The 25,288-nt window shown below is 40.3% G+C and overlaps 3 protein-coding genes across 3 annotated transcripts; 1 reads left to right on the top strand and 2 right to left on the bottom strand.

Moving 5' to 3' along the window:
- Positions 1-943: 943 nt before the first annotated feature.
- Positions 944-12,810, bottom strand: dusp22a (dual specificity phosphatase 22a). The gene is made up of 7 exons (XM_061665959.1): positions 12,690-12,810; positions 10,662-10,695; positions 9,264-9,346; positions 7,480-7,529; positions 4,512-4,586; positions 4,019-4,190; positions 944-1,718 (listed from the first exon to the last, which is right to left on the bottom strand). The coding sequence occupies exons 1-7, from the start codon at positions 12,789-12,791 to the stop codon at positions 1,533-1,535; spliced, it is 702 nt and encodes a 233-aa protein (XP_061521943.1). The 5' UTR covers positions 12,792-12,810; the 3' UTR covers positions 944-1,532.
- Positions 12,811-14,137: 1,327 nt separating this feature from the next.
- Positions 14,138-17,040, bottom strand: LOC133396296 (cytochrome c oxidase subunit 4 isoform 1, mitochondrial). Its single transcript, XM_061665986.1, has 5 exons — positions 16,943-17,040; positions 15,983-16,059; positions 14,820-14,984; positions 14,577-14,708; positions 14,138-14,459 (listed from the first exon to the last, which is right to left on the bottom strand). Exons 2-5 carry the CDS (start codon positions 16,056-16,058, stop codon positions 14,323-14,325), a joined length of 510 nt encoding a protein of 169 aa, XP_061521970.1. The 5' UTR covers position 16,059; positions 16,943-17,040; the 3' UTR covers positions 14,138-14,322.
- On the top strand, positions 16,887-23,269 carry emc8 (ER membrane protein complex subunit 8). Its single transcript, XM_061665975.1, has 5 exons — positions 16,887-17,580; positions 19,452-19,528; positions 19,620-19,689; positions 20,434-20,528; positions 20,608-23,269. Exons 1-5 carry the CDS (start codon positions 17,368-17,370, stop codon positions 20,765-20,767), a joined length of 615 nt encoding a protein of 204 aa, XP_061521959.1. The 5' UTR covers positions 16,887-17,367; the 3' UTR covers positions 20,768-23,269.
- Positions 23,270-25,288: the final 2,019 nt, after the last annotated feature.

The raw sequence follows: 25,288 nt of genomic DNA on the forward strand, positions 1-25,288 counted from the left end.
CAATCGGTGACGTCACCGGACGCTGGCCAATCAACGCGGCTCAAATCACAACAGGCCCCGCCTCCAATGGCAGTGTAGTTCTTTTAAGTGTGGGCATTTACAAGAAACGGCCTGACACAACTTGCTGCCCACGTCAAAAACATTCAGTCGCAAGTAACCTTATGGCATGGGGATTTTTTTTTTGTGGACCCCTCCTTTACCCGCTCCGCTCTGAGAATACTATATATTTGAACGCAATATCGTCTATCCAAATTCAGTCACGGAGCTGACTTCCTGTTGGTTTTCCACCTGGCTAAGATGTGGCAATGGTCTAATAATGCCGCTCATTCTTTTTATTCATAATAAATTGCTTCGAGAGAACCTAAACTGGTCTAGAAAAGTAAATGAAAGTGTTACAGAAGTAGAAGTAGACAATCCAAACTTCACGACAAGTTTTCCCCTTCAAAGTAATCCCTCTGAAGTTGAACACACATTACCCAGCTTTCTCTGTCACACCTTGATGCATTCGTGGAAGGATTCTTCTGGAATCCTCCGCAGCTCTGTCACCACTGCCATCTTGATGTCATCCACATCAAAACTGTCCCCATGAGATTAGGAAAGAGGGATAAAAATCACACAGAGCCACATCAAGTGAGGGGGGCGGTTGCTCCACTACGGCGATGCTCTTCTCTGGCCAGGAACTGTCAGGTGCTCAGAGCATTGCGAGCAGGTGCGTTGTCATGCCACAACTCTTGTGACAGGACCTTTGCAGACATGCCGATTGATCATCTGGCCCACATTGAAGGGGAAAACTCAATAGTCCGTAGTTTGGGTTTGAAATATACTGGCATCCATACGTCATATAATAATGTAGATATATGATTGGTGGTGGTAGTAGTAGTAGTATTAATAATGTAAAACAAGTACTGTTCAATTTTAATCCACACAGTAATATTTTCAATCATTTTAACAGTGATTGCAGTTTATTATAAAACAAAATACAGAAATGTGCAATTAAAACACTTGAACACTGTACCAATAAACTCACAAGGCAAACAACAATCTACAACCACTAAATCAGAGCTTCATTATAAAAACAGAAAGATGGTAGTGTTTGGACTTCACGAGATCCTTCAATAAAACGGAACATTGTACTGTTAACATAGCCTTGCATGAATAACGTGTTCATTTTCGACCTTCAGTATTACCTCCAATTTCTTTGAGGATAGATTCATTGACACAAAATCAGTCGTCTACCAAAACATGTGGAACATCCAAGTAATCTGAGGCAAATAACAAATCTTTAAGGCTGCTGAGCATATTGCAACAGGTCGAGAGGTTCACATGGAAGCCCAAGTGATGTAATCATGGCTAAGGTGCTGAGGCTTTCAGAATAAGGCATCTGAGCACTGACGGGCTCAGTGAAGGAAACAAGGAGGTACTAGGAGTGATGAACGCATAGCCCGATCAGAATCAACCCATTTACCAGAGAGGTTTGGCATGATGTATAAATTAAGTATTTGGCGGGTTGATTTGGTGCCGGGCCTTGTGTTTCAGTTGCTGCCTTCAGGATGAGCCGGGTTGGATGGAAGAGCGCACACGTCCTGATTTATGCAGCGCTCATCTCCAGCTCGTCTCTGGTTCTCCTGTTGCTCCGTGTACTGGGCCAGCAGGGCGCCCACCTGCACCTGGTCATTAAACGGACTGGCTTGGAAACTGGACTGCAGCCACGCGCGGTACTGTGGGTAGATCGGAGTAAATAAAATCATGTTCGGCTCAACACCACTGTTATTTAATACTGTGATTATTGATTAGACTCAGAAGTCAGAGGTTTATTTCATTGGCCTAAGACCGTAATTGCCCAAGTCATTTTTAAAGTTTTTTTGAAGGGAGGAACTTATTCAACAAAAAAAAAGTGTTTCATTTGCCTAGATTCAACCTTTGTGGACTACCATGGACTGGATAACTACGAACCTACACATACGAAGAAAAAAAATTTTTCACCAAGCACATTGGTATTTTTTTAAATTGATATTGTGACAGTAAATTGAAAATAACTTGGGCAAATATGCTATTAGGCTAATGATTTAGTGCTAAGCCTTAACCATTTTGCTTCAAGATCATAAATATTGGAAAAAAGCGGTACAGAGTCGAAATCAAGAATAAAAGAACTAAATGGTCCATCAGCTGTGTTTAATCTTAAATGTGGCACACGCAGTAATGCTACCGCTGCAATTTGATCACATGTCATTAGAGGTATTGCCGTGTACACAAATTGTTTTGAAGTTTTAGAAAACAGTACAGTGGTTAACGTGTTAACCTTGTACGACAGTTAAGAATTTCACTTCCTCAAACACTACACATCCATTTCAAACCATTACACGGTGAGTTTTTATTTGATTTTACTTTTTATTTACAGCAGTTAACTTGTCCTACCACGTCTATGACAATTAATTATGTTAATATGTTCATTAAAAACATTGACTGCACAGTAATTAAAGGTTTGATGATAGCAACGGTTTGACAGATTAAAATTTCATTGTTTTCCTTGGAAAAATAGTTTACAAATTCTAACAAATTGGAGGCTTACATCAATGGGTTCAACCATTACGTTTCCATCATAGTGGACCGAAAGTAAAAATGTGTTCACTTCTTGGTGTATATATAAAACTAGGGACAAAGGTCGGGATTGGCTTATTGGCGCAAGTGATTTACAGAGGCTTTATTTCAAGTTTCCATATCAAGAACCTTTGTTATTATGGCTTAAGCAACCTAAACTTTTATTACATATAGCGGCCAACGTTATTTATCCTGATAAAAGTAGGAGTTAACAGGAAGAATCCACCTTATCTTATGGATATCCTAAAATACAATTGAGTTTATTTTCAATGTAGTAAATGCACTTTAACCTTCATCTAGTTTCACATATAGTGAAATGATAAACGACACAGACAAATGTAACAATAATGAGACCCAATACAAGAACTGCATCAATAGAGTGAAGTATAATTTACTTTGTTTAATATTGCGGTTTTGTTCTCCTGAGAGATGTTTCTAATATTTTGGTTACATAAGAGTGTGATACTATTACAAACAACTCTCATATTGATGTAGTGCAGTTCTACACCATTGCAAACAACAACCACAATAATAAAACATACAGTACTGTATTCACTTCTACTTGTGGCTGGTGACGTAGTGTATTTCCAGTACGCTGGTCTTTTCTTAGACAGGGGGTAAGCCATTTTGATGACCCGTTCAGGAATGTGGGTACCCCCCCCCCATCACAAAATATGATGGCATTTTTTTAATCTAAGGGAGTGCTTATCAAACATTTAGTAGCATAGAAGGCCTAACTGTTCATTAAAAAATGAGAGCTATTTTATTCCCAGGTTTATTCAACATTATTGTAAGCTAATGTAACATTATGCAGTCTGAACATTAACACTATGCTGTTAGGAAGACAAAAAAACTGTACTTAATGATTCAATTAAAATGTATTGCACATAAAAGTTAAATATAACTGAACTGTACTTAGCCAGTGATTCTTTCAAGTACCACTAGAAGGAGCCCATGTACCACACTTTGAGAATCACTGGTCTAAGGAATACACACCACCCTACAAAATGTAAACCACGTTTCCATAGCGGTTATCACTATCACAGAACTAACAGACAAAAAAGCCATTTCCCCTCAAATCCTCAAAATCAATGCATGCACATGTTGCAAAATGCTGACAGTGATCCACAACACGTGACGAGCAGTACCGAGCTAATGCAATCCCAGCAACCCCCCCTGCGGTTCCCGTTCTCTGCGCAGTGGGCTTGGTCAGTACTGCTGTAATGGCAGCACACGTTGCATCTGAACGTGGAAGGCAACATTAAAATCAATTCAAACCAGAGTCTATCTTTCATGCACCTGCAAAAACCGTCTACTGTTTTTTTTTTGTCTTTATAAAAGTATAATTATTGAATGTCAGTACATTGTACAGATGTAGTTAAAGAAGTTGTCAGTGGTAAATTCGTGTGTATATATATACCTCTGAGACTTGCGTTGTCTGGTACTCCTGCAGCTGCTCCTGGAAGCCGCAGTTAGGTCCAACAAAGGAGCGAACCGCCTTGACTGCGGTGAGACACTCCTCCCAGCTGTAGTGCGTGACAGTCATCAGGTAGGCCACCACCATGGTAGTGCTGCGCGACACACCTGCAAGGCTGTACGCCAGGCACACAGTTCAGTGTCTGACCAGTCACACACATTAGGTACACTTGCATCAAATGAGATCCCATACAAGAGAATATGTATCATGAATATGGCCGTTCTGACTAATTCCTTTAATTTATGTTTATTACGGCAGTCGAGATTGCAGTGGCGTATAACTACATTGCATCAGGCTTTTCTGACTCACTCAATACGACACATTATTACATTTATAACTGCCACCTTGTTTTTGTATTTGATCTCATTTGATTGTGCTAGTGGTCGTAATGTCAGTTTATGCTTGGATGAAGGAGCAAATATGACTGATCGCCTACCAGTGAACAAGACACGCTCCACCATTCAGGCGACATTCGTGGATGAAGCAGATGCATTCCTTAAAATGTTGCAACCTGTGAAATATAAATCAAGACTTGAAAGGCATACGATTAAGTTCTGCTTCTATTTCACATCAAATTTACAGGTAGCATTTTCTAACATACAATATTGTAAAGCTAAAAATAGATGACATTATAGGAATTGAGAAATAGCATCTTGAATTGAAACTACAAGGATGAGGCCCATACTTGTTTTGGGGTTGCAGAATTGGGATATGATACTGGCCTAATACATGAATGACTCAAATAGAATTTAATTCTTAATAATGAATACGCCAGTTTTAATAAATGAATGCGCCAACTTGGATCTAGAAATGCTGCTCCAACAGAGACTGTGTGGTAGACCAGAGCACAGACATCAGACAAGGGAAGTCATTGTCCTTTGTTCTCTTCTACGTGCGAAAAGAAAACATCAGGTCTCTGGCTTAATTAATTCTGAACTATGTGAACAAAAATGAACCAAAGTTTCAAACGATACGGAAAAATAATGAATGTAACAGAAGGCACACAGACAAAAGTTGTGGATGACTGACTCCTCCTTGCAGACAGTTGGGAAACACTGATAGCGTTTCACATAATCAAGAAGTAGAAGGCTGATATAGCAGACTCCCGGGACCAGCTGCTGGTTACTCAACAGCAGACAAAGTAACAGTCGCCGGCTAAAATAGACTCACTCGAGCAGCACTTCTTCCTGAGACCCAAAGTCCACTTCAGAACTTGTCTTCTCAGCAATTTGTTCTGTCTTCCCAGCACTGAGGCTTCCGCTCATCTTGTTAAATATGCAGAAATTCACCTTGTGACAGAGTATTTAGGTTTAAACTAGCTGAATCTGATGAAAAGCGCCAAAAAAGCTTTAGCTCTCACGATATTGCTGAATTTAAATATCAAGGCAAAGGCAGTCACATCAATGCAGTGTCTTTATCATTACATTTAAAAAAAAAAATTTTTTACTGTGTAATGAATTATGATTTTTTTATTCCATTAAAGCGCAAACTGGACAATTTTTAATCTCAAGCAAGGGATAATGCAGCACAATATTAATTTATTCACTCATTTTCCATACGCTTATCCTCACTAGGGTCGTGGGTGTGCTGGAGCCTATCCCAGCCGACTTTGGGTGAGAGGCAGGGTACGCCCTGGACTGGTCGCCAGCCAATCGCAGGGCACATAGAAACAAACAACCCTTCGCACTCACATATATGAACGATAGATAGGACCTCATGCAAAGGGAGGGCCCCCATGCTGGCGATGAGCGCGGTGGGGCGGCAGTTGGCCTCGCCGCTCGCATCAGTCAGAGTGGAGATTGTGACAGAGTGGGGATCATTAAAGCGCTGGGTGGTCAAAGGCAACAGCCAGATGTCACTGAGGTTTCCTTCCTGTGCTGCCTGAGGGAAGGTGCCTGATTGCAACACTGGAGGTCAGACCTCTCCAGGCCATTCCGCAACATCCATCCAACCAACAAAGCCCCATTTCTTATCTACTTACAGTCAATCGCTGAAGCATAAAAAGTTTCAGTACCTTTCAGGAAATTCTAATTAAAACCCAAACTGTCCACCCACTCATCCAACTTTTAGAGTGCTTGTCCTCATTAGGGTGAGCTGGAGTCTAGCTCGGCTGACTGAGCCAATCACAGGGCACATATAAACAATCATTGTCACCTATGGCCAAAATACAAAAGTTTAGTATGCAGTATGGGCAAATGTATTATGGTGCCTGGTCTTTACAGCTACAGATAATACACTCTTGCAAAGAGAGGAAAATAAATGGAGTTAGTCCTTCCTTTGCATTTTCTGCTCTTTTGGCATGCAGGACTTTCCACAAATTGTTGGTGTCTATGGGATTTTAATTTTTTTTCCTCATTATTCGTGCGTTTGTTTGAATCACCACTTATCTGACGCAATTCCGGCGTGCAGTTAGCTGGCTAGCTATGCCTACATCCCGAAAATGCATCTTTCCTTCAGACAGTCTGTGGCATGGCCGCTTTAGAGCACCTCGTTGTCAGCCGTGAGAAGGCAGAAGAGCCACTGAAATATATATCAAAAGTCTGACGTGACAGCCTTGCGGGTGGACAGGGGATCCACTGCATTTTCATGGCATAAACATATAAGTTATGTGTAGGCATTAGAATGATGCTTGATGAAGTAGCATCCATTTTTTGCAGAAGCAAGCAAGCATACTAAGCAACAAAGCCAAAATTATTGTAATAGAGTTCCCTTAAGATTTTATTTCATGCAAGTTTTTTTTTGTTCAGTTTCCTTATTAGTATTTGTTGCTGTTGATATATATATTTGTTTTATCATTTTATATTTTCTCAAGAATAGAGATGGTCGACTCCAGTGTATTTTTCATTAATCCGTCAACCACCACAGTGCTGCAATAATCAAACCCTGCCTCAAAAACTGCCAAGTAGGTGGTCACCTCAGGTCACGAAAGCCAGCTTTTTCTGTACCGTGAAATGTGTCAAAAATGTGATTGGCCCTTGTGGAAGGCTCTTAGCGCCCATGCTGCATGTCTGGTCCAAAATGAGTCAAGCTAGAGTAGCATGAACAGAAGCTACATGGAGATTAATATAAACACTGTGACTCATGGGACTGCTGCAAGGGTGGAGGGCCAGCTCATGATGCTTTCAACACCACTAAGATGACACACGGAATTACCCCATCGAGCACTTTCTGCAATGTTCATAAATAAATAGAAAAAAAATAGACCATATGTCGTTAGCAACATTACTGAATTAGAGAAGGACTACTACTCCCACCCCAATAAATGATCAGATTAGGCTAACTATTAGAAACATTTGTTGACAAACAATAATAATAAAACCTTTTTGAGTGATTCATACATCTTTCAAATGTCAGGGTAAATGTCAGAAGGTTCAAGGCTGCCTATGTGTTCATTTTATACTCACAGATTCTGGCTGGAGGCATCCGCTGCGTGAATACAAAGGTAGGTCTTGTCCTGCAAAACATACATGAATAACTATGCAATTAATCAGAGTAATTATTGTGACACGCAGAACAGGTTACTATAAAACAAATACCGCCTGTTGCTGTTTCGGATGCGTGTTCCTCATCATGTGACAACGTAACAGTTATTCCATCCATCCATTTTCTGAGCCGCTTCTCCTCACTAGGGTCGCGGGCGTGCTGGAGCCTATCCCAGCTATCATCGGGCAGGAGGCGGGGTACACCCTGAACTGGTTGCCAGCCAATCGCAGGACACATACAAACAAACAACCATTTGCACTCACATTCACACCTACGGGCAATTTAGTCTCTCCAATTCATGCATGTTTTTGGGATGTGGGAGGAAACCGGAGTGCCCGGAGAAAACCCACGCAGGCACGGGGAGAACATGCAAACTCCACACAGGCGTGTGGATTGAACCCCGATCCTCAGAACTGTGAGGCTGACACTCTAACCAGTCGGCCATCGTACTGCGTAACAGTTATTATTAGGGTTCAACGTGATGAACCTTTGTAATAGACAAAGGACGCTGCACGAGATCCCAACATAGGCCAATAGTGTTGCCTACTTCAGTTTTGATGAATTTATGTTGTTGTTTTTGTCAAAGGGTTGAGGGATTGGTGAAACACTACCTAACTTTCTCATAGAGTGAAATAAATGTCAGAAATGCATCAGGAAATGCTGCCAGGTTGGTGTTGCACATGAGAATCTGTTCTTAATGGCCTTATCTGGACAAATAAAGGTTAGATAAAAATTAATTAAAAAAATAAATCGGGTCTGTGTATGGTGGGATACATTGTGGCTGGCTAGCATTTCCAGTTTTTTAAGTACACCCACCAACCACTTTAGTAGTTACACCTGTACAACCTAGTGAAACACGGTACAAAAGCTGTAAACAGAATTTTGCCTTTACAAAGATAACCAAAATATTCAAAGCAGCTCTCAGTATGATGCAGGACAGTTCTATATCACTAACAAAAACATATCTGAGAGTCAGTGTCAATCAAAATGGAACAAACGTATAAATAAAAGAAACTTAGAGGCATCTAATAATGGGATGACTGTCTTATATGAATGTATAATTCATCGTCACAAAACATAATAATTTCAATATATTTACGGTCCACTTACACAACCATCATGACCCTTGCATCAACTACAGCTAATCACTGTCCCCTGCTGGCTAACAAGACACATGACATGATTAAAAACTGATGGAAACGGCCCATTGGAACAGTGGTGGTTCTCAAAACCTTTTACACAAAGTACCACCGAAAAAAAACAAAACGAAATCACGACCAACAATAAAACAGAGTAGTGCAGAAGGCAAAAGTGTTCATCAAAAACTACAGAGGTTTTATCCCTAAAAAGTCTATTTAATAATGTTGTAATATTATGCAGCTTGAACATGAACACTGCATTTAATATTAGTAAATTAAAGAAATTGTACTTAATGATTCAATTAGTATGTACTGCACATTAAAGTTTAATTTAAAAAAGTACCTAAATGAATGTTTAATAACAAACTGTTATAAAAAGAAATGTATTGAATTAAGTACAATTAAACTGTACTGGGGAAGTGATTCTTTCGCAGACCACTAGAGGGAGCCGGTGTCCAACTCATGGTAGCCGTAACACACTTTGACAATCACTGCATCAGAAGACGCGATATGAATGCATTTGGTTCATAGTGTTTGGGAGTTTGCAGTAGGTCTGCTGCACTTACCTGAAATACAGGTCTGGCGTTGTTATACACAGAGAGGATGTGGGTGATGCCATTCTGTGACAGGCTTTGTCGGTTTTCTGCATCTGGGTCAAGGACAAAGGGGGAAAGAGCTCAATTACTGTTAATGAATTTGAAAGCTGTGAGACAACGCTGGCCAACCGTGAGGTGCAGTTAAGTCACTTGCTTGTGCTCACGTCATTTGCACAGTGGCTAAAGTTGGAGCATTTAAATGCCATCTTAAGTGGCTGATACAGTGAGCAGCACGCTGATATCAATTCAATGTGAGAAAAAAAGTAAAGAACAACCACAACACTTACATTTAAAAACACTTCACGCTATTAATAACTCAAGTCACCTAAATTTAAATGGAAACTATTCATACTGAATCGCCATGTGCATTAGGACTAGGGTCGCAAAATTCCTGGAATTTTTCAAGTTTGAAACTTTCCATGGTAATTAATGCGAATAAACAGGAATAAACCAGGAATTTACAAAATTGAAGGTTGGTTCTTAATAGGGAACTCTGGTGTCGTTGGAAAAAATATCTTTTAGCATGATCCTGACCAAAACAACCACATTTAATGCACATACAGTGGTACACCTTGACTTTGAGTTACAAGACTTCGCTTGGTTGATTGTTTGCGTTTTTCTTCGTACTCAAAGACGCTTTACATTGAGGAAAACAACAACACACAACTTCTATCTTTCCAGAGAGGGAGGTCCCAGTTAATTCCCATAATTCACATGCAAAGTTTCGAATTTTGAATATTTCCAAAACTTCCCCATCTAAAATTACCATGGAAATTTACCAGTAATTTTCCACCCCTTTAAAACATCAAATAGGACTTTTTTTTTTTTTTTTTTTTTAAATATATACTGTATACCATCACAACAGGGGTGACTAGTTCAACCAGGTCAAATACAATATTTATCCTCCCCCAAAAATAAATAAATAAACAAGCAGTCAATATTATACTCCCCAAAAGGGGAGGACAAAACAGAACAGTCCATTTTTGGTCAATTCAATGCCCTGAGAATAAAATGACCTGGATGAATGAGAATATTCACAAACATCCCCAAAAGAAAAAAAAAAAAAAAAAAAAAAAAAGGCCACAATATGGCTCAGCTTTGCATTGCTGCTTCTTACTTTGTTTTCAGCAGAAACCACTTTTGATTGGACAGCACAGTCTACATTAAATCTAATCTAATCTAAATCTTGGAACAGAGAAAATATTTGATTAAACGTCAAAAAACGTGCAACAAAGAATGAATGAATCCTAATAAGTTCATTAGTATAAAGTTAACACTATTTACACTTGTCTTAAAGGGCGTGCAGTACAGTAATAAAAGGAGAAATAAAGGAGGTGTTGCAATAATTGACAAGCATGACTTTCTTACCTCTTATATTCCCAAGGTAAAGGCCGTCAACAACCTGTGAAGCACAAGTCACAGACATGTTGTACTACTCCTCTTATAGTCTCTACATGAGAAGTCAGGCTTCAAAAGATTCTTCTAAAAAGGAACAAATGTCTCGAGCTGAGTCTGATTGGATTTGAGGCTTAAAGCTTAAGAACCAAGCACGGGAAGGGCAACATTCACACAGGACATACAAGGCCTGCAGCACTGAAGCATTCAAGCGTCATCCCGACGAAGAAGTAATTAGTGGCAGACACAGTGTGTCACTTTGGCTCTGATACAGTGGGTCCTCAAAATTTTTACACCAAGTACCACCTCAAAAAATACTAAGTGCCAACATAATGACCAACTTTAAAATACAGTAGCACAGCAGGGCCACGGTGTTCATTAAAACAACATTACTACTAAACAGTATATTAAATATTGTAAGCGACTAACATTATGTAACATTTCAACATGAGGAATACGACATTGAATATGAGGGAATGTGAGGGACACTTTACCTGAATTCTGCACCTGTTTTTAGTCCGTTGTGAACCCTTTATTCATAATATGGTTTAACGTAATGTAATGAATTATTTCAGATTGTACAGTTTGTTATCTATGTATCGTAAAGCCCTCAGATGTGGTCAAGGATGACATTGACGCAGATTCACTTCAGTCACTTTATTACCATTAGCAATAACATTCATGCAAGAGCTGCTATCGGCTACAGCTCACGTCCAGGCACTCCACACACAGACTCCCTGACTTGAGCCAATGTTCAGCGTTACACTCTGGTGTTCTTTGCTGAAGTCACAACCACCAGTAAACAGGACAGCCCTTAATGGCCCATTCTCAGAGCCAAAGTTATGACAGTATTTATATATGCTTTTATTATGCTTTGTTTTACTCTGCTGTCTGCAGCCAGGTCAGCATTACGAGTGAGAATCTGTTCTCAATTGTTTTCCCTGGAGAAATAAAGGTAAAAGAAAAAGAAAAACATTGACACTGATCCAGGTTGGGGGCACACCCCAAACCGCATCGTTCGTTTGGAATGCAAAAAAATGAGAGTCTTTAGGCTACCTGGCCAAGAGGCCATTGTCTGTCCACATGAGTCGTTAGGTGGAAACTCCTTCATTAATATTCCACAAAGTTGTAAAGTAGTAGTGGTGTTGCCTCACGGGCCAAGGAGGCTGTGTTAGTTGTTGGAGACAGAATTACTGACCCTCTTTGAAATGGACGAAAAGACGGCCTTGTAAGTGGTAAATAGGTGAAATCTAAACCAAGTCACACTTATTTTGACCTACGTTATGCATAAAACAGTAGGAAAAAAATTGATTCTGATGGCATGGGAACTTCAACAAATGAACTGTACAGGCTTGAAAAAAAAATGCAATTGACACGAATTGGAGCTAAATTGGCAGGTACACATGCTAAGCAAAAGGGAAGGTACCCGATGTCAAATTTACTGATTTGATCCCCATTTTAGTCACCATTCAAAGGTCAGAGGTTAGGTGAAGGATACAGCATGTGGATTATATCTTGCTGAATCAGGATTTCAAAATTGAGTGAAAGCAAAGTTCATTTGTTTCAGCATATTCCAAACACTGTCAGTCAGTTGTTTCGTTGCTTCGAATGAACTGCATCAATTCAAACATACTGCAATAGTTTGTTTTATCGAATTGTTATCACACCGTTGAAATATCAGGCAATCCTGCACACGTTGATTTTGCAAAGAATCTTATATTGTTCAGTATAACTAGGCAACAAGTCGTACTTGCTTATCCCTACAGAAAAAAATCGAATGGAAACTGTTGATGACTTGACTTCCCACAAGTAGTTTGTAAAATGCAACGTTAATTGATATAAAAGCGAAGATATCACAGTACTTAGCATGTATTCCAGCAAGTCCCAACATCCACCTCGAACGTGAACTGTCCAAAACCGACGTTATTTTCAACATGTAACGGAAGACCATTTTAACACTTCGCCCACAACACCAGCACATGAAACACACCTTTAACCTACCTTATTCATTCCGTTGCCCATGGTGGCTTGGTCCTTGTATATAATAGAAATATATCTATTCAAGCCTTTCAGTCTTGTGGCGCGCAGTTCCAATTCCAACATGTATTGTCGTCTTCCGGATTGTTTGGACGTGAAACAACTAGTACATCCGGTAAGTGACGTCATAGCAAAGGGACAACTGGTCGTTATTAAAAAAGTTATTTTAAAAAACTGCGTTTATCGAGGAACCGCTGTATGAAAAACTACAACTTTATTTTTATTATTATTAGTGGATTGATAGTGGTGGATGTTATTTTGCATTATAATAAGGATGTGGCAAATGCAGCAGTCAAATGTGTACTGAGCAGTGTTAGGAAAGTTCCAAAAATGACCCAGTTCACTTCATAGTTCGTAATTCTAAATTTTAAACTGTTTACCATTCCAAAAATGAACTAGTTCAGTTTTGTTTTCTTCTCAACATGTTCCTGACTGGCTATTAAAATACTCTTTTAAAATACTGGCATTTAATTTTCCTGTTGGTGCCACCCATTCAGTCCACACTAGTAGCCAGCTGCAGCTGTCACCCTACAATCTCAAAGGAAAAACATTGTCTTGGTTTTTGAAATTCCAAATTAAAACAGAACGGGTGTTTTGTCCTTAAATGTGCAAACAAAACCACAACAGTATGACAGGAATAATGATTGGTGAAAGGACATTGATAACTTTGCATTACTTGCAACTCTGGCTGACTATATTAAATTGTTTTTCTCTTCATATAGTCATCCATTTTCTGTACCACTTATCCTCACTAGGGTCACAGGCGTGCTGGAGCCTATCCCAGTTATCTTCGGGCGAGAGGTGGGGTACACCCTGAACTGGTCGCCAGCCAATCGCAGGGCACATATAAAAAAACAACCATTCGCAATCATATTCACACCTACGGGCAATTAAGAGTCGCCAATTAAGTTATCATGCATGTTTTGGGGATGAAGGAGGAAACCAGAGTACCCAGAGAAAATCCACTTAAGCACGGGGAGAACATGCACACGCCACACAGGCATGGCCGGAGTTGAACCCGGGTCCTCAGCATTTATTCGCCGACACTTACAAAGCTGTCCTATTCACAGACATCAGGCTCGTATATGGTCTTCAGACAGGTTGGTCCTGGAAGTCCCGAACAAAACCTGGCACTCTTAAATCAAAATTTACTTTTGTTCAAAAAAAAAATTTTCACACCAGAATGAGCGCATTCTCAATGACATTCATCACACAGAAATTAACTAAATTAAGTTCATTTTCACACAAAATATAAACTAATTCATGAACTTTCGCTCATTGAACTCATTCAGGTACAGCACTGGTGCTGAGTTTTAAAATGGTATGTTTTCAAAATTCGTACACACGTATTTGCATTCATACTCTTAAGTTCTACTTTTTTCCCTGACATTTTCAGACAGTCACAAAGTGGGTTCACATTCTTTTACATTTATTTTCTTTCTGTAATATACAATGAACTTAAGAGGAAGAGATCTTCCACAATGATCACACTGAGGTAAAGTGGATGGCTGATCAATACAGTATAGCAGGGATTATTGGATCTTTATATTGGTCTGCTTTTTATTTTCAAATGTGTGACATGGTCCGCTTGTTACTTTTACTTCTTCCACTGCTTATTTTCGTAGTCCCAGTGTGATGAGAAACCCTCCACGGGGTTAATTCTCATGTCCAGCATCCTCTGCAGCTCTTTCTCTTTATACTCATGCTCAAACGTGTAAGGAACTGGTCCATACACTGAAAAAATGCAAAAAGGGGGGTCATAAAAAATTATGTAATTACTAATTTGTGTATTTTCTTCATGGAATCTATATACATTCATAGAATTATAGTAAGAACATTTACCAAACTCACCATACTTCCTCTGCCAGAACACCACCAGACCAGTGAAGCCAAAAAAGAAAAACACCCCCCCAAGCACAGTCTTCCACTCAGATGATCCCTGGTTCATCTCAGCAAAGCTCTGCTTAAAGCTGATGCGATACACTGAAATGGGATCAGAGGAGCACACATTGAATGAAATGTTAATATGTGTTAATGCAATATCGGTCTCCAAATGTGTCAGTTCCCGAAATAAATAGTCAAGCAAAATCTTACATGCTATCTTCTCCTCATTGGAGAGTGCGGCCCATGAGCCTTTCTCCTTCTCCTTGAGCGACTGCTGCTCTGTACTCAGGTTCTGCACGTAGCTGATGTCTGGAAGAGGGTTCTCCCGCCTGTCAAAGTAGGCAGGGAGAGTGTAGCTCTCCACCTTAGCGACACCTGCCGGGATCAACACACAGACTCATTAAATAGAATAGTAGTTTAATAAATGTACACAAAATGAATATTACTTCATTGCCATTTTATTTCTGACATACTAAATTCTGCATGACTGGGATATACCACAATCAAGGTGTTGATATACTCAAATGCAGAGAAGTGTCCATAGGGACAGGCATTTATCACCACAAATGCATTTTAGAATGTTTTAGTTTGTAATCATAATTTTTACACCCCAGGGTAGCGCTTCATTACTAACTTTGCCGTCAATATCATGAAGTAAACCCAGCCTAAAAGTTTTCTGCACACACTTCACTAACTTTTGTTCACCAAGGCCTTGCCAGTGGGGCACTCTCTCTTCATTCTCTAGTTTTTAGTCAATGTTAATTTTTTTTAACAGATTTGGCCCAGTAATGCTCCATGCCAAATACAGAAGCACTGTCTCCTTAAACTCTTCCAACTTCGATTTAACTTGCATTTTTTTCAAGTGGAGAGACCAAACAAAACAAAACAAAAACATAGCAATTAAGGCGCAATGTTTATTGGCGAGGATGCCACTATTGGATCCAAAACAGTATAATGTATAGCATGTAAATAAGTTCCTGGGAATGCATCACCAAAATGGTCAAATGACTTAAGTCAAATATAAAATGTCAACAGAAATAGAATCTCACATTAGATTTGTTATTCAACAAGTCACAGATATACAGTTAGCCTAACAGCATTAGCATTATTGTTCAAGTCATTTTTAACTTACAGTCACTACATCAATAAATACCAACATGCTTGTTAAAAATTGTTTTTTTCTTTGTGCCTGTTAAAATTCTCAGTCATCCAGGTCAGAGTAACCTGCAAAGGTTGAATTGAGAGATGAATGGACTCTTCTTGTTAGTTGAATCAGTTGTGTTTATTTTTCGTTGCTTTCGGAAAATCTTCAAAAATGACTTGGGCAACTATGCCATCAAGCTAACGACAAATGACACATAAGTAATATTCACCATGACTGCCGCGTAAGCAGAGCGATGTGGAAATGGCACGTTTGCCAACAAGACTCAGGGCTCTGGTTGCCAGCATTCTGCAGAATAAGGGGAAAAAATATATATACATCATTCAAACGCCACAGTTATGTATAAACATCTCTGGAATTTGTTGACAAAGCGTGTGTAAAGGCAAGACACTTAAAAGGCATTAAGGTAGGTGCATTTGCAATCTAATGTAATCATTACACGGCCGGGGGGGGGGGGGGGGGGGGGCATTTACAAAGCAATGCACTTGAGCGACACTTACAATATGAAGAACTGTGATTACAAACAAATAAAATATGATTCAAACTTAATTCAATACATTGTTGCAGATTTCAAATTAAATGGGCCGCCCGTGTTATTGAAAAAAAGAAAAAATGACAATCGTATCCTCTTGTTGAATTTCGTGAATATTCTAAAGTTTTTATTAAGCAACTCAACAACATTTACGTAAACTTTTTTTTTTTTTTTTGTGGGGGGGTTAGTAAAACGAATCCAAGCCTGATGTCTATCATTGAGGTCTTCGCCGTGCTTCATGGCGAACGTTAGCATTAGCCGCAGACGCAAGGTCAAAGCGCCCCGGCTTCATTCAATAACACCAGCCTTACTTTCGATGGTACAGTACAACCCAATATAATATTCGCGACTCGGTTCGCTCGTGGAAAATCGCGTTCGCGTGAGGCAGCGCAAGAACAGTCAAGACACGAAACACAGGAAATCTACTCGTTGAATGAATTGTCTGCTACATGCTAACGACAGCTAGCTCCGATGGGCTTAGACAAAGTCATCCGAGTGCTGTTGACTAATTCGGTCACAGGTGCCGACAACAGCAGGATTAGTGCGTCGACTTTGAGAATGCACATTAATTACAAGAAACGTCTTGAAATACAACCGTGAACAAGCCACAAATAAGAAAGGTGTTTTTAAGGCGCTTACTGTATTTTGCTTGCTCCCGTCCACCGATAGTCTCAAAGGAAGTGCATTCGACCGGAAGTACTTACTTGGCCATAAAGTACTTTGCTATTTGCGACGGACTCTAATCATTTTGCGGTAGGAACATTCTAGTTTACGGCCGCGCCGGTCCAGAAATAGTAACCAGTGTGCTCGAAAGAAGTAAGATTAAGTTTACTACCTGCCTGTTCGAAGGAATATTTTCTTATTATATAAACTACATCCATTTATTGTGGCTAGATTCAAATTTTACACTTACTCATATGGAAACTTAGCGTCAAGCACACGCTGTGGTTTGAACGTGACAACTGACGCTACATTTCTCCTCCTATGACATGCGATATTAGCTAACTTATTAGAAGTATTTTTACGTCGTGTGGCACGAAGATCTGTCCGATTCCTTCACGATCATGCCTATTCAGCTGACAAGTCAGGCTTACTGTAAAATGCTCTTGCACGCCGCCAAGTATCCGCACAGCGCCGTCAACGGGTTGCTGGTTGCAGAAAAAGCCAAGGACAAAAAGAAAGACAGTCACCACGATCCGGTCTTGTGTGTCGACTGCGTGCCGCTGTTCCACGGCACACTGGCTCTTGCACCCATGCTCGAAGTTGCCTTAACATTGGTGAGTCTCTTTTCTTTTGTTTTTGTTTTGTTTTGTTTTGATCACCATTTATACAGCCTATTTGACATCTGTCGTAAAATAAGCACCTTTAACACAAACGTGCAGAAACTATCAATTCAAAAAAGAAGTATGGATTTACAATATTTAAAAATAAATATCAAATATAATCTGAAAAAAAAGTCCAACATCAATTTCTGTGGCACCGCTCTCAAAGTACCCACCATAATGACATAAAAAATGCAATAGTGTAGTAGACTGTAGTGTTCATCGGCTAAAAAAATGAGGAAGAGGTTTTATTCTTATAAATTATATTTAATGTTTTTGTTAACCATTCTAACATTACGCACAGTTGGAACATGAACGATCTTCCTAACTATGGCAAAATAAAATACAAACTTTACTTAATAATTCAATCAAAATGTATTTCACACAAAAGTTAAATATAAAATAAATGTTTGAAAACATACATTTCTAAATGATTAACTGCATTATTACACTCAAGTGAACTTCAAAAAAATGTTTATGCCATTGTAACATTAAGAACAGTTTGAAAATTTAATTCAGTGATTCTTTTGCATGGCGGCACGGTGGCCGACTGGTTAGAGCGTCAGCCTCACAGTTCTGAGGACCCGGGTTCAATTCCCGGCCCCGCCTGTGTGGAGTTTGCATGTTCTCCCCGTGCCAGCGTGGGTTTTCTCCGGGCACTCCGGTTTCCTCCCACATCCCAAAAACATGCATGAATTGGAGACTCTAAATTGCCCGTAGGCATGACTGTGAGCGCGAATGGTTGTTTGTTCCTATGTGCCCTGCGATTGGCTAGCAACCAGTTGAGGGTGTACCCCGCCTCCTGCCCGATGACAGCTGGGATAGGCTCCAGCACGCCCGTGACCCTAGTGAGGAGAAGCGGCTCAGAAAATGGATGGATGGATGGATTCTTTTGCATACCACTAGAGTGAGACTGATGTTTATAAAAAATGAGAATTACTGCAATGGGACATTTCACCATGATGTATATTGCTTGAAAGGGAAATTGCACACCAGTCGTAATATTACATTTCTACAGGTAAGTTGCTTAAATAAAATTGATGTGGGAAATTCAGATAAAGTTAGCATGAGCATTGAGGGACTGGCTAATTGACCTTTCTGTTGTTCAGATTAATGGCAGAGATGTGCTTTTTTGACACAGAAATGAATTGCTATAATACTCAGACAAGCCAAGAATTTTTTTTTACATTATCTAGTGTCAGAAAGTGCCTTCCACAAACCTGATAATGGTTTGTCTCAGTATGTCCCTTTAGCAGTAGCTACTCCGCACCGAGGCAGTCTTGCGATTATGTCTGTACGACTATTTACGACACGACTCGATTAACCTCCTCACCCGCAGGTTCCATTGGATTCATTTATCCATTCATGCATCCATTTTCTGAGCCGCTTCTCCTCACTAGGGTCGCGGGCGTGCTGGAGCCTATCCCAGCTAACATCGGGCAGGAGGCGGGGTACACCCAGAACTGTTTGCCAGCCAATCGCAGGGCACATACAAACAAACAACCAATCGCACTCACACCTATGGGCAATTTAGCGTCTTCAATTCATGCATGTTTTTGGGATGTGGGAGGAAACCGGAGTGCCCGGAGAAAACCCACGCAGGCACGGGGAGAACATGCAAACTCCACACAGGCATGTGGATTGAACCCCGATCCTCAGAACTGTGAGGCTGACGCTCTAACCAGTCGGCCATCGTACTGCGTAACAGTTATTATTAGGGTTCAACGTTTGCACGATATGATGTTTCTCGGGATGACAATCATTAATATCTTCAGTTTGATTGTACATTTGTAAGTTGATCCTTTTGATATCTGTGTTCCTCTCAGATTGATACATGGTGTAAAGAAAACAATTATGTCATCGCAGCATACTATCAAGCCAATGAACGCACAAAGGATTCTAGGTAATGAGACCTCCCTGTTTTGTATTTTTATATAATAACCGGTTGAAACACAGGTATGGCACTTTTCTATTTTTCATCCTTTCCTTTGCAGACCCAACCAAGTTGCTGAAAAAGTGGCAGCAAGGATTTCTGAGTGTTTCAGTGAAGCCGCAATTGTTATGGTAAAAACCGAATTGTGACTTTTTTATTTTTCCTTACTGCTCCCTTTGTTGTTCTATAGCATATTCTTTTACAGGTCTGCCTGTTTTTTTGCTGTATCCCACAGTATTATTTTAAAACTGAGTAGAGTAATGTTGTGTGGAGCCGAGCCAAGCTTGCGAACACTGTGTTCAGAATTAACCAATCGCAGTCAAAGTTATGTTAAATGGGAGTCAGCACCAGTCACCACCCACCAGCCACAATTTAAAGTGCCTCTCACTTACCCCAATTAAAGTTCAGATGTTCTGTTCTTTTCCTTACATTTTTGTAGTTACATTTTACAGCAGGTCTGTAGGTCCTGGCATTAAATATCCCAAGACCTTCAGCATTCTACTCGAAAGAAAAAAGAAGAAATGTCAGGAAACGCTTGCTTGAACATCTGAACTTAACTTGAGGTTAATCAGAGGCACATTAAATGTTGGAAGGTGTGTGCTGACTCCTATTTAACATGAGTTTGAATGTGATTGGTTGATTCTGAACGCAGCCACATCCCAGTTTATCAGTTATTTATTTTTACTCAACCTCTGTAAAATATTACATTTCCCCCCCCAGTTGAGGTTTACAAATTGTAGGTCACATCAATGAGTGAAAGTTTTGAATTGAATGATCTTGGTCTCATTTTTAATATCACAGAAAACTAGCGTTTGAACAGGGTTGTGTATTTTTTTTTTTTTTTTACATTCACCGTTTGTTATGTTTGTTCTCAGGTTGACAGCAGCAGATTAAAAATGAGCTGCCGCGAACCTATTGTGCTCATTTATGATCATCACGAAAACAAATGGAAAAGCAGAGATGTCAATCTGTAAGGTTCTCTCAACTTGGAGGGTTCAAATGAAATAATTGTTCAAATGAAAGCTTGACCCGTTCTTCCATGTTTCCAGCGACTCCTTTGAGGACTGGAGCGAAGCGCAGAAGATCACGTCGGCTCTTCTCGAGGGTAGGTCCTACGAAAATTTGATTGACTTTGACAATCACCTGGACGACCTCAGGAACGACTGGACCAACCCGGTGATCAACAAGTCTGTCCTGGACCTGTGTTAAGACCGTCGGCCGTGCAAGCTTAAAAAGCGCATGGAGACTGATGCCATTGCTACTTGTGGCACAGGAGCACACAATGCTCAACGCTGTCCCGGTTCCACCTGTAGTTCTGCTATTGTCCAGAACTTGTGGAACATTGACCGTTTATTAGGTCAAATGATCTCAAGGGCAAGCACCTGGTGTGCACTTTGGCAGGTAGTACAGACACAATATGGCTCAGTGCATTGTTTTTTAAGAGAGAAAAAGAGAATGCTGTGTCTATTTGTAGTTATAAATTAAACATAGAAAATATTTGATCAGTTTTCTTCTTCTTAACATTGATATGAAGTAGCCATACATAGATAGAATCCCAAATACAGTGTGCCTTGAGATAAGAGTTTCTGTTCTGTGACCACGTTTGTAACTCAAACACTTCTATCCCAAATCACATTTTCCCTTTGAAATGGATGGAAATCCCATTAATCTGTTCCAGGAAAAAAAAAAATAGTAAGAAAAATAGTACTCTATAATATTTTACTCCATAAAAACATACAGTAATGACAATTAAATGGAATGTAAAGAATTAAACAGTTTTTGACACATTTTGCTTCAATTCAATGGACGTGGTGCTACTCCTGGTGTACAGTGGGTACGGAAAGTATTCAGACCCCCCTTAAATTTTTCTCTTTTTGTTATATTGCAGCCATTTGCTAAAATCATAATTTTTTTTCCTCATTAATGTACACACAGCACCCCATATTGACAGAAAAAAACAACTGACATTTTTGCAAATGTATTAACAAAGAAACACTGAAATATCACACAGCCATAAGTATGCAGACCCTTTGCTGTGACACTCATATTTAACTCTGGTGCAGTCCATTTGTTCTGATCATCCTTGAGATGGTTCTACACCTTCATCGGAGTCCAGCTGTGTTTGATTATACTGATTGGACTTGATTAGGAAAGAAAAAAAAATTTTAGGAAATTTATTAGGAAAAAAAAAAACACCTGAAGGACTCCAAAATGGTGAGAAATAAGATTATCTGGTCTGATGAGACCAAGATCTCAAATTGTTGGCCTTAATTCTAAGTAGCTTGTGTGGAGAAAACAAGGCACTGCTCATTACCTGTCCAATGCAGTCCCAACAGTGAAGCATGCTGGTGGCAGCATCATGCTGTGGGGTTGTTTTTCAGCTGCAGGGACAGGACAACTGTTAGCAATCGAAGGAAAGATGAATGCGGACAAGTACAGGGATATCCTGGACGATAACTTCCAGAGTGCTCAGGACCTCAGACTGGGCTGAAGGTTCACCTTCCAACAAGACAATGACCCTAAGCACACAGCTAAAATAATGGAGTGGCTTCAGAACAACTCCGTGACTGTTCTTGAATGTCTTTTAGCAAATGGCTGCGATATAACAATAGTGAAAAAATTAAGGGGGTCTGAATACTTTCTGTACCCACTGTATGTGTATTTCCCACATAGGGGCAGTACAATACAGAGACAAGAAGAGTTTCACAACTGACTCCATACGCTGCAGTAATGTTAGCCGTTTTTTTCCTTTTTTCCCCCCGCATAATATAAAGAACATGAGGAGGATTGTTGTTTGTTACTGTTTTCAAATATCCGTTACCTAAAGAGTTAATGGTGACACACATGCTGTTCGTTAGCCCCTCTATGCGGTTTTGCATTAAGCTAATGGACTTTTGTAAGGCAAAGTTACGTGGTTACACATGTAGTTGAGTTTGTTTTATATTTGGCTTTGATGGACAACGTCAAGTGGGAGTGGCAAACAGCTTGAAGCCTCCCTTTTTAAACATTATTCACTATCTGCTGTGAAGTGAGTTCAGTTCATTGCCACCATACAGTGGTTGTATCTCAAATTTGTGATTGCAAGTCAAAGATAAAAAAAAAAAAAAAAAAGCCAAACGAGGGCTCATATTGAAAAACTTGGAAGTCAGGTCACTCGTATCTCAAGGCAGAACTAAGTGATTTGAACTTGTAGATTGTACTGAGGAATGATGACAAGGTTTGTTGCAGTTTTCATACATCCAAAACATAGTTTAAAAATTACAGCACCGTAAGACATTTTTTACTTTCGCATAAGCACCAACAATCATACAGTTATTTTTATTAAGTTATTCCGATTTCCTCTCTAGATCACAGAAATGTATTACTTTTGTTTTGCCCGATTTGCTTTATGTGTTACTGTATATTTGCTCAAATGAGCCCTCTTAATTCTTCTTTCTAGAAACCAGAAGACTGAGTACGGTATGATTGTAAAGATACAGTGCAAGAGTTGTGTTTGAGATTCCTATTTGGCAGCAATAGCCTGTAACTTCAGTCATGTATGGTCATGACATTTTTACAGTTGTTTCTTTTTACTAAATGTACTGTCATACTCTTTATGGTATATGTCGAGCACTGCATTATCGTTGGGAAGTTCAACTAAATCACGTCAGCTTCAAGGGAATTTGAATCAATATTTTGTGTGTTGCTTTGATTTGTGGATTAAAATGATAAACTGTGGCATTTATTTCACTTTAGATGTTTTGCACTATAAAATACACAACGATAAGTGACTTGCAATTTAGTTGACCAAATTATCCAAATCAAATGGCTCTTCATAATATACACATATACAGTGTGTATACAATATGTAAGAACTTAGATATCCATCCATCCATTGTCAACACCGCTTATCCTGGTTAGGGTCACGGGGTGCCGGAACCTATCCCAGCTGACTACGGGCGAAAGGCGGACGACACCCTGAACTGGTCGCCAGTCAGTCGTAGGGCACATATAGACACGGACAACCATTCGCACTCACATTCACACGTCACTGAGTGGGAACTGATCCCACGCTGCCCACACCAAAGTCAGGCACGTGTACCACTACACCATCAGTGACTAGAACTTACATATATTCATTATTAATGAAAATATATTGTATTGATACCCCCTCGGGACAATTTCTGTAATATACATTCACCATTCTAATACAGAACATTGCTTGATAATCGAGCACAACACCGCACATGGGCCACACGGGACAGGGACAATGAGGACCTAGTTGAAATGAACAGTATTTCTGCATATGGACCGAAGTACAATTCATAAATGGTGAAATGCTTCCAGTGTGGCTCCCTATCAACAGTATGAATGAAAAAGCAATCCCAGTACATTTGACAGTTTTAGAAATAAATGTGGATGTCGTCCAAAAATTTCATCCATCCATCCATTTTCTGAGCCGCTTCTCCTCACTAGGGTCGTGGGCGTGCTGGAGCCTATCCCAGCTGTCATTGGGCAGGAGGCGGGGTACACCCTGAACTGGTTGCCAGCCAATCGCAGGGCACATACAAACAAACAACCATTTGCACTCACATGCACACCTACGGGCAACTTAGAGTCTCCAATTATTGCATGGTTTTGGAATGCGGGAGGAAACCGGAGTGCCCGGAGAAAACCCACGCAGGCACGGGGAGAACATGCAAACTCCACACAGGCGGGGCCGGGGATTGAACCCGGGTTCTCAGAACTGTGAGGCTGACGCTCTAACCAGTCGGCCACCGTGCCGCCCCAAACATTTCAATTGTCATTAATTAAATGCGCGGCACGGTGACCGTTTGGTTAGCACATCCACCTCAAAGTTCTGAGGACCCGGATTCAAATCTGGCCTAACCTGTGTGGAGTCTGCATGTTCTCTCAGTGCCTGCGTGGGTTTTCTCCGGGTACTCCCGTTTCCTCCCACATCCCAAAAACATGCATGGTAGGTTCATTGAAGACTCTTAAGTTGTCCGTAGGTGTGAATGTGAGTGTGCATGGTTGTTTGTTTATATGTGCCCTGCAACTGGCTGGCGACCAGTTCAGGGTGTACCCCGCCTCCTGCCATCCATTTTCTACACCGCTTATCCGGTGGATGGATGGATGAATTCAATGTCCACAATATGATTTTTAGTGGAGACAGTAGTACACCTGGTGCCGTTCACACGTTCATCAGAACTAAAAGACAGCAGATGTTTCTAGAAGGACAGTTAATCATTTATGTCTTCATTATCAAATGAAGCACTGAGGGATTTTTTTTTTTTACCTCCAACCAAAGTAGAGTTATGAATTGAATTGACTTTTGATTTGTTCAGCATGTCATGTGTCAGCCTCACAGTTCCGAGGACCGGGGTTCTATCCCCGGCCCCGCCTGTGTGGAGTTTGCATGTTCTCCACGTGCCTGCGTGGCTTTTCTCCGGGCACTCCGGTTTCCTCCCACATCCCAAAAACATGCATTCATTGGAGACTCTAAATTGCCCGTTGGTGTGACTGTGAGTGCGAATGGTTGTTTGTTTGTATGTGTCCCACCTCCTGCCCGATGACAGCTGGTATAGGCTCCAGCACGCCTGCGACCCTTGTGAGGAGAAGCGGTTCAGAAAATGGATGGATGGATGGATGGATGTCATTGTGAAGTATTATAGACGTATGTCAGAATCAGAATCATCTTTATTTGCCAAGTATGTCCAAAAAAACACACAAGGAATTTGTCTTCGGTAG

Source organism: Phycodurus eques, chromosome 2 (assembly GCF_024500275.1).
Source record: "Phycodurus eques isolate BA_2022a chromosome 2, UOR_Pequ_1.1, whole genome shotgun sequence".
Taxonomy (NCBI): domain Eukaryota; kingdom Metazoa; phylum Chordata; class Actinopteri; order Syngnathiformes; family Syngnathidae; genus Phycodurus; species Phycodurus eques.

Coding starts and splice junctions, on each gene's coding strand:
- dusp22a (XM_061665959.1), bottom strand. CDS start 12,791: ATGTTGGAATTGGAACTGCGCGCCACAAGACTGAAAGGCTTGAATAGA. Junction 10,696..12,689: donor TGGGCAACGGAATGAATAAG/GTAGGTTAAAGG, acceptor TGTGCTTCACAG/GTTGTTGACGGCCTTTACCT. Junction 7,530..9,263: donor ACGCCAGACCTGTATTTCAG/GTAAGTGCAGCA, acceptor TATGTTTTGCAG/GACAAGACCTACCTTTGTAT.
- LOC133396296 (XM_061665986.1), bottom strand. CDS start 16,058: ATGCTGGCAACCAGAGCCCTGAGTCTTGTTGGCAAACGTGCCATTTCC. Junction 14,709..14,819: donor CAATGAGGAGAAGATAGCAT/GTAAGATTTTGC, acceptor ATCCCATTTCAG/TGTATCGCATCAGCTTTAAG. Junction 14,460..14,576: donor GTTCTGGCAGAGGAAGTATG/GTGAGTTTGGTA, acceptor GCATTTTTTCAG/TGTATGGACCAGTTCCTTAC.
- emc8 (XM_061665975.1), top strand. CDS start 17,368: ATGCCTATTCAGCTGACAAGTCAGGCTTACTGTAAAATGCTCTTGCAC. Junction 19,690..20,433: donor GTGAAGCCGCAATTGTTATG/GTAAAAACCGAA, acceptor GTTTGTTCTCAG/GTTGACAGCAGCAGATTAAA. Junction 20,529..20,607: donor AAAAGCAGAGATGTCAATCT/GTAAGGTTCTCT, acceptor CCATGTTTCCAG/CGACTCCTTTGAGGACTGGA.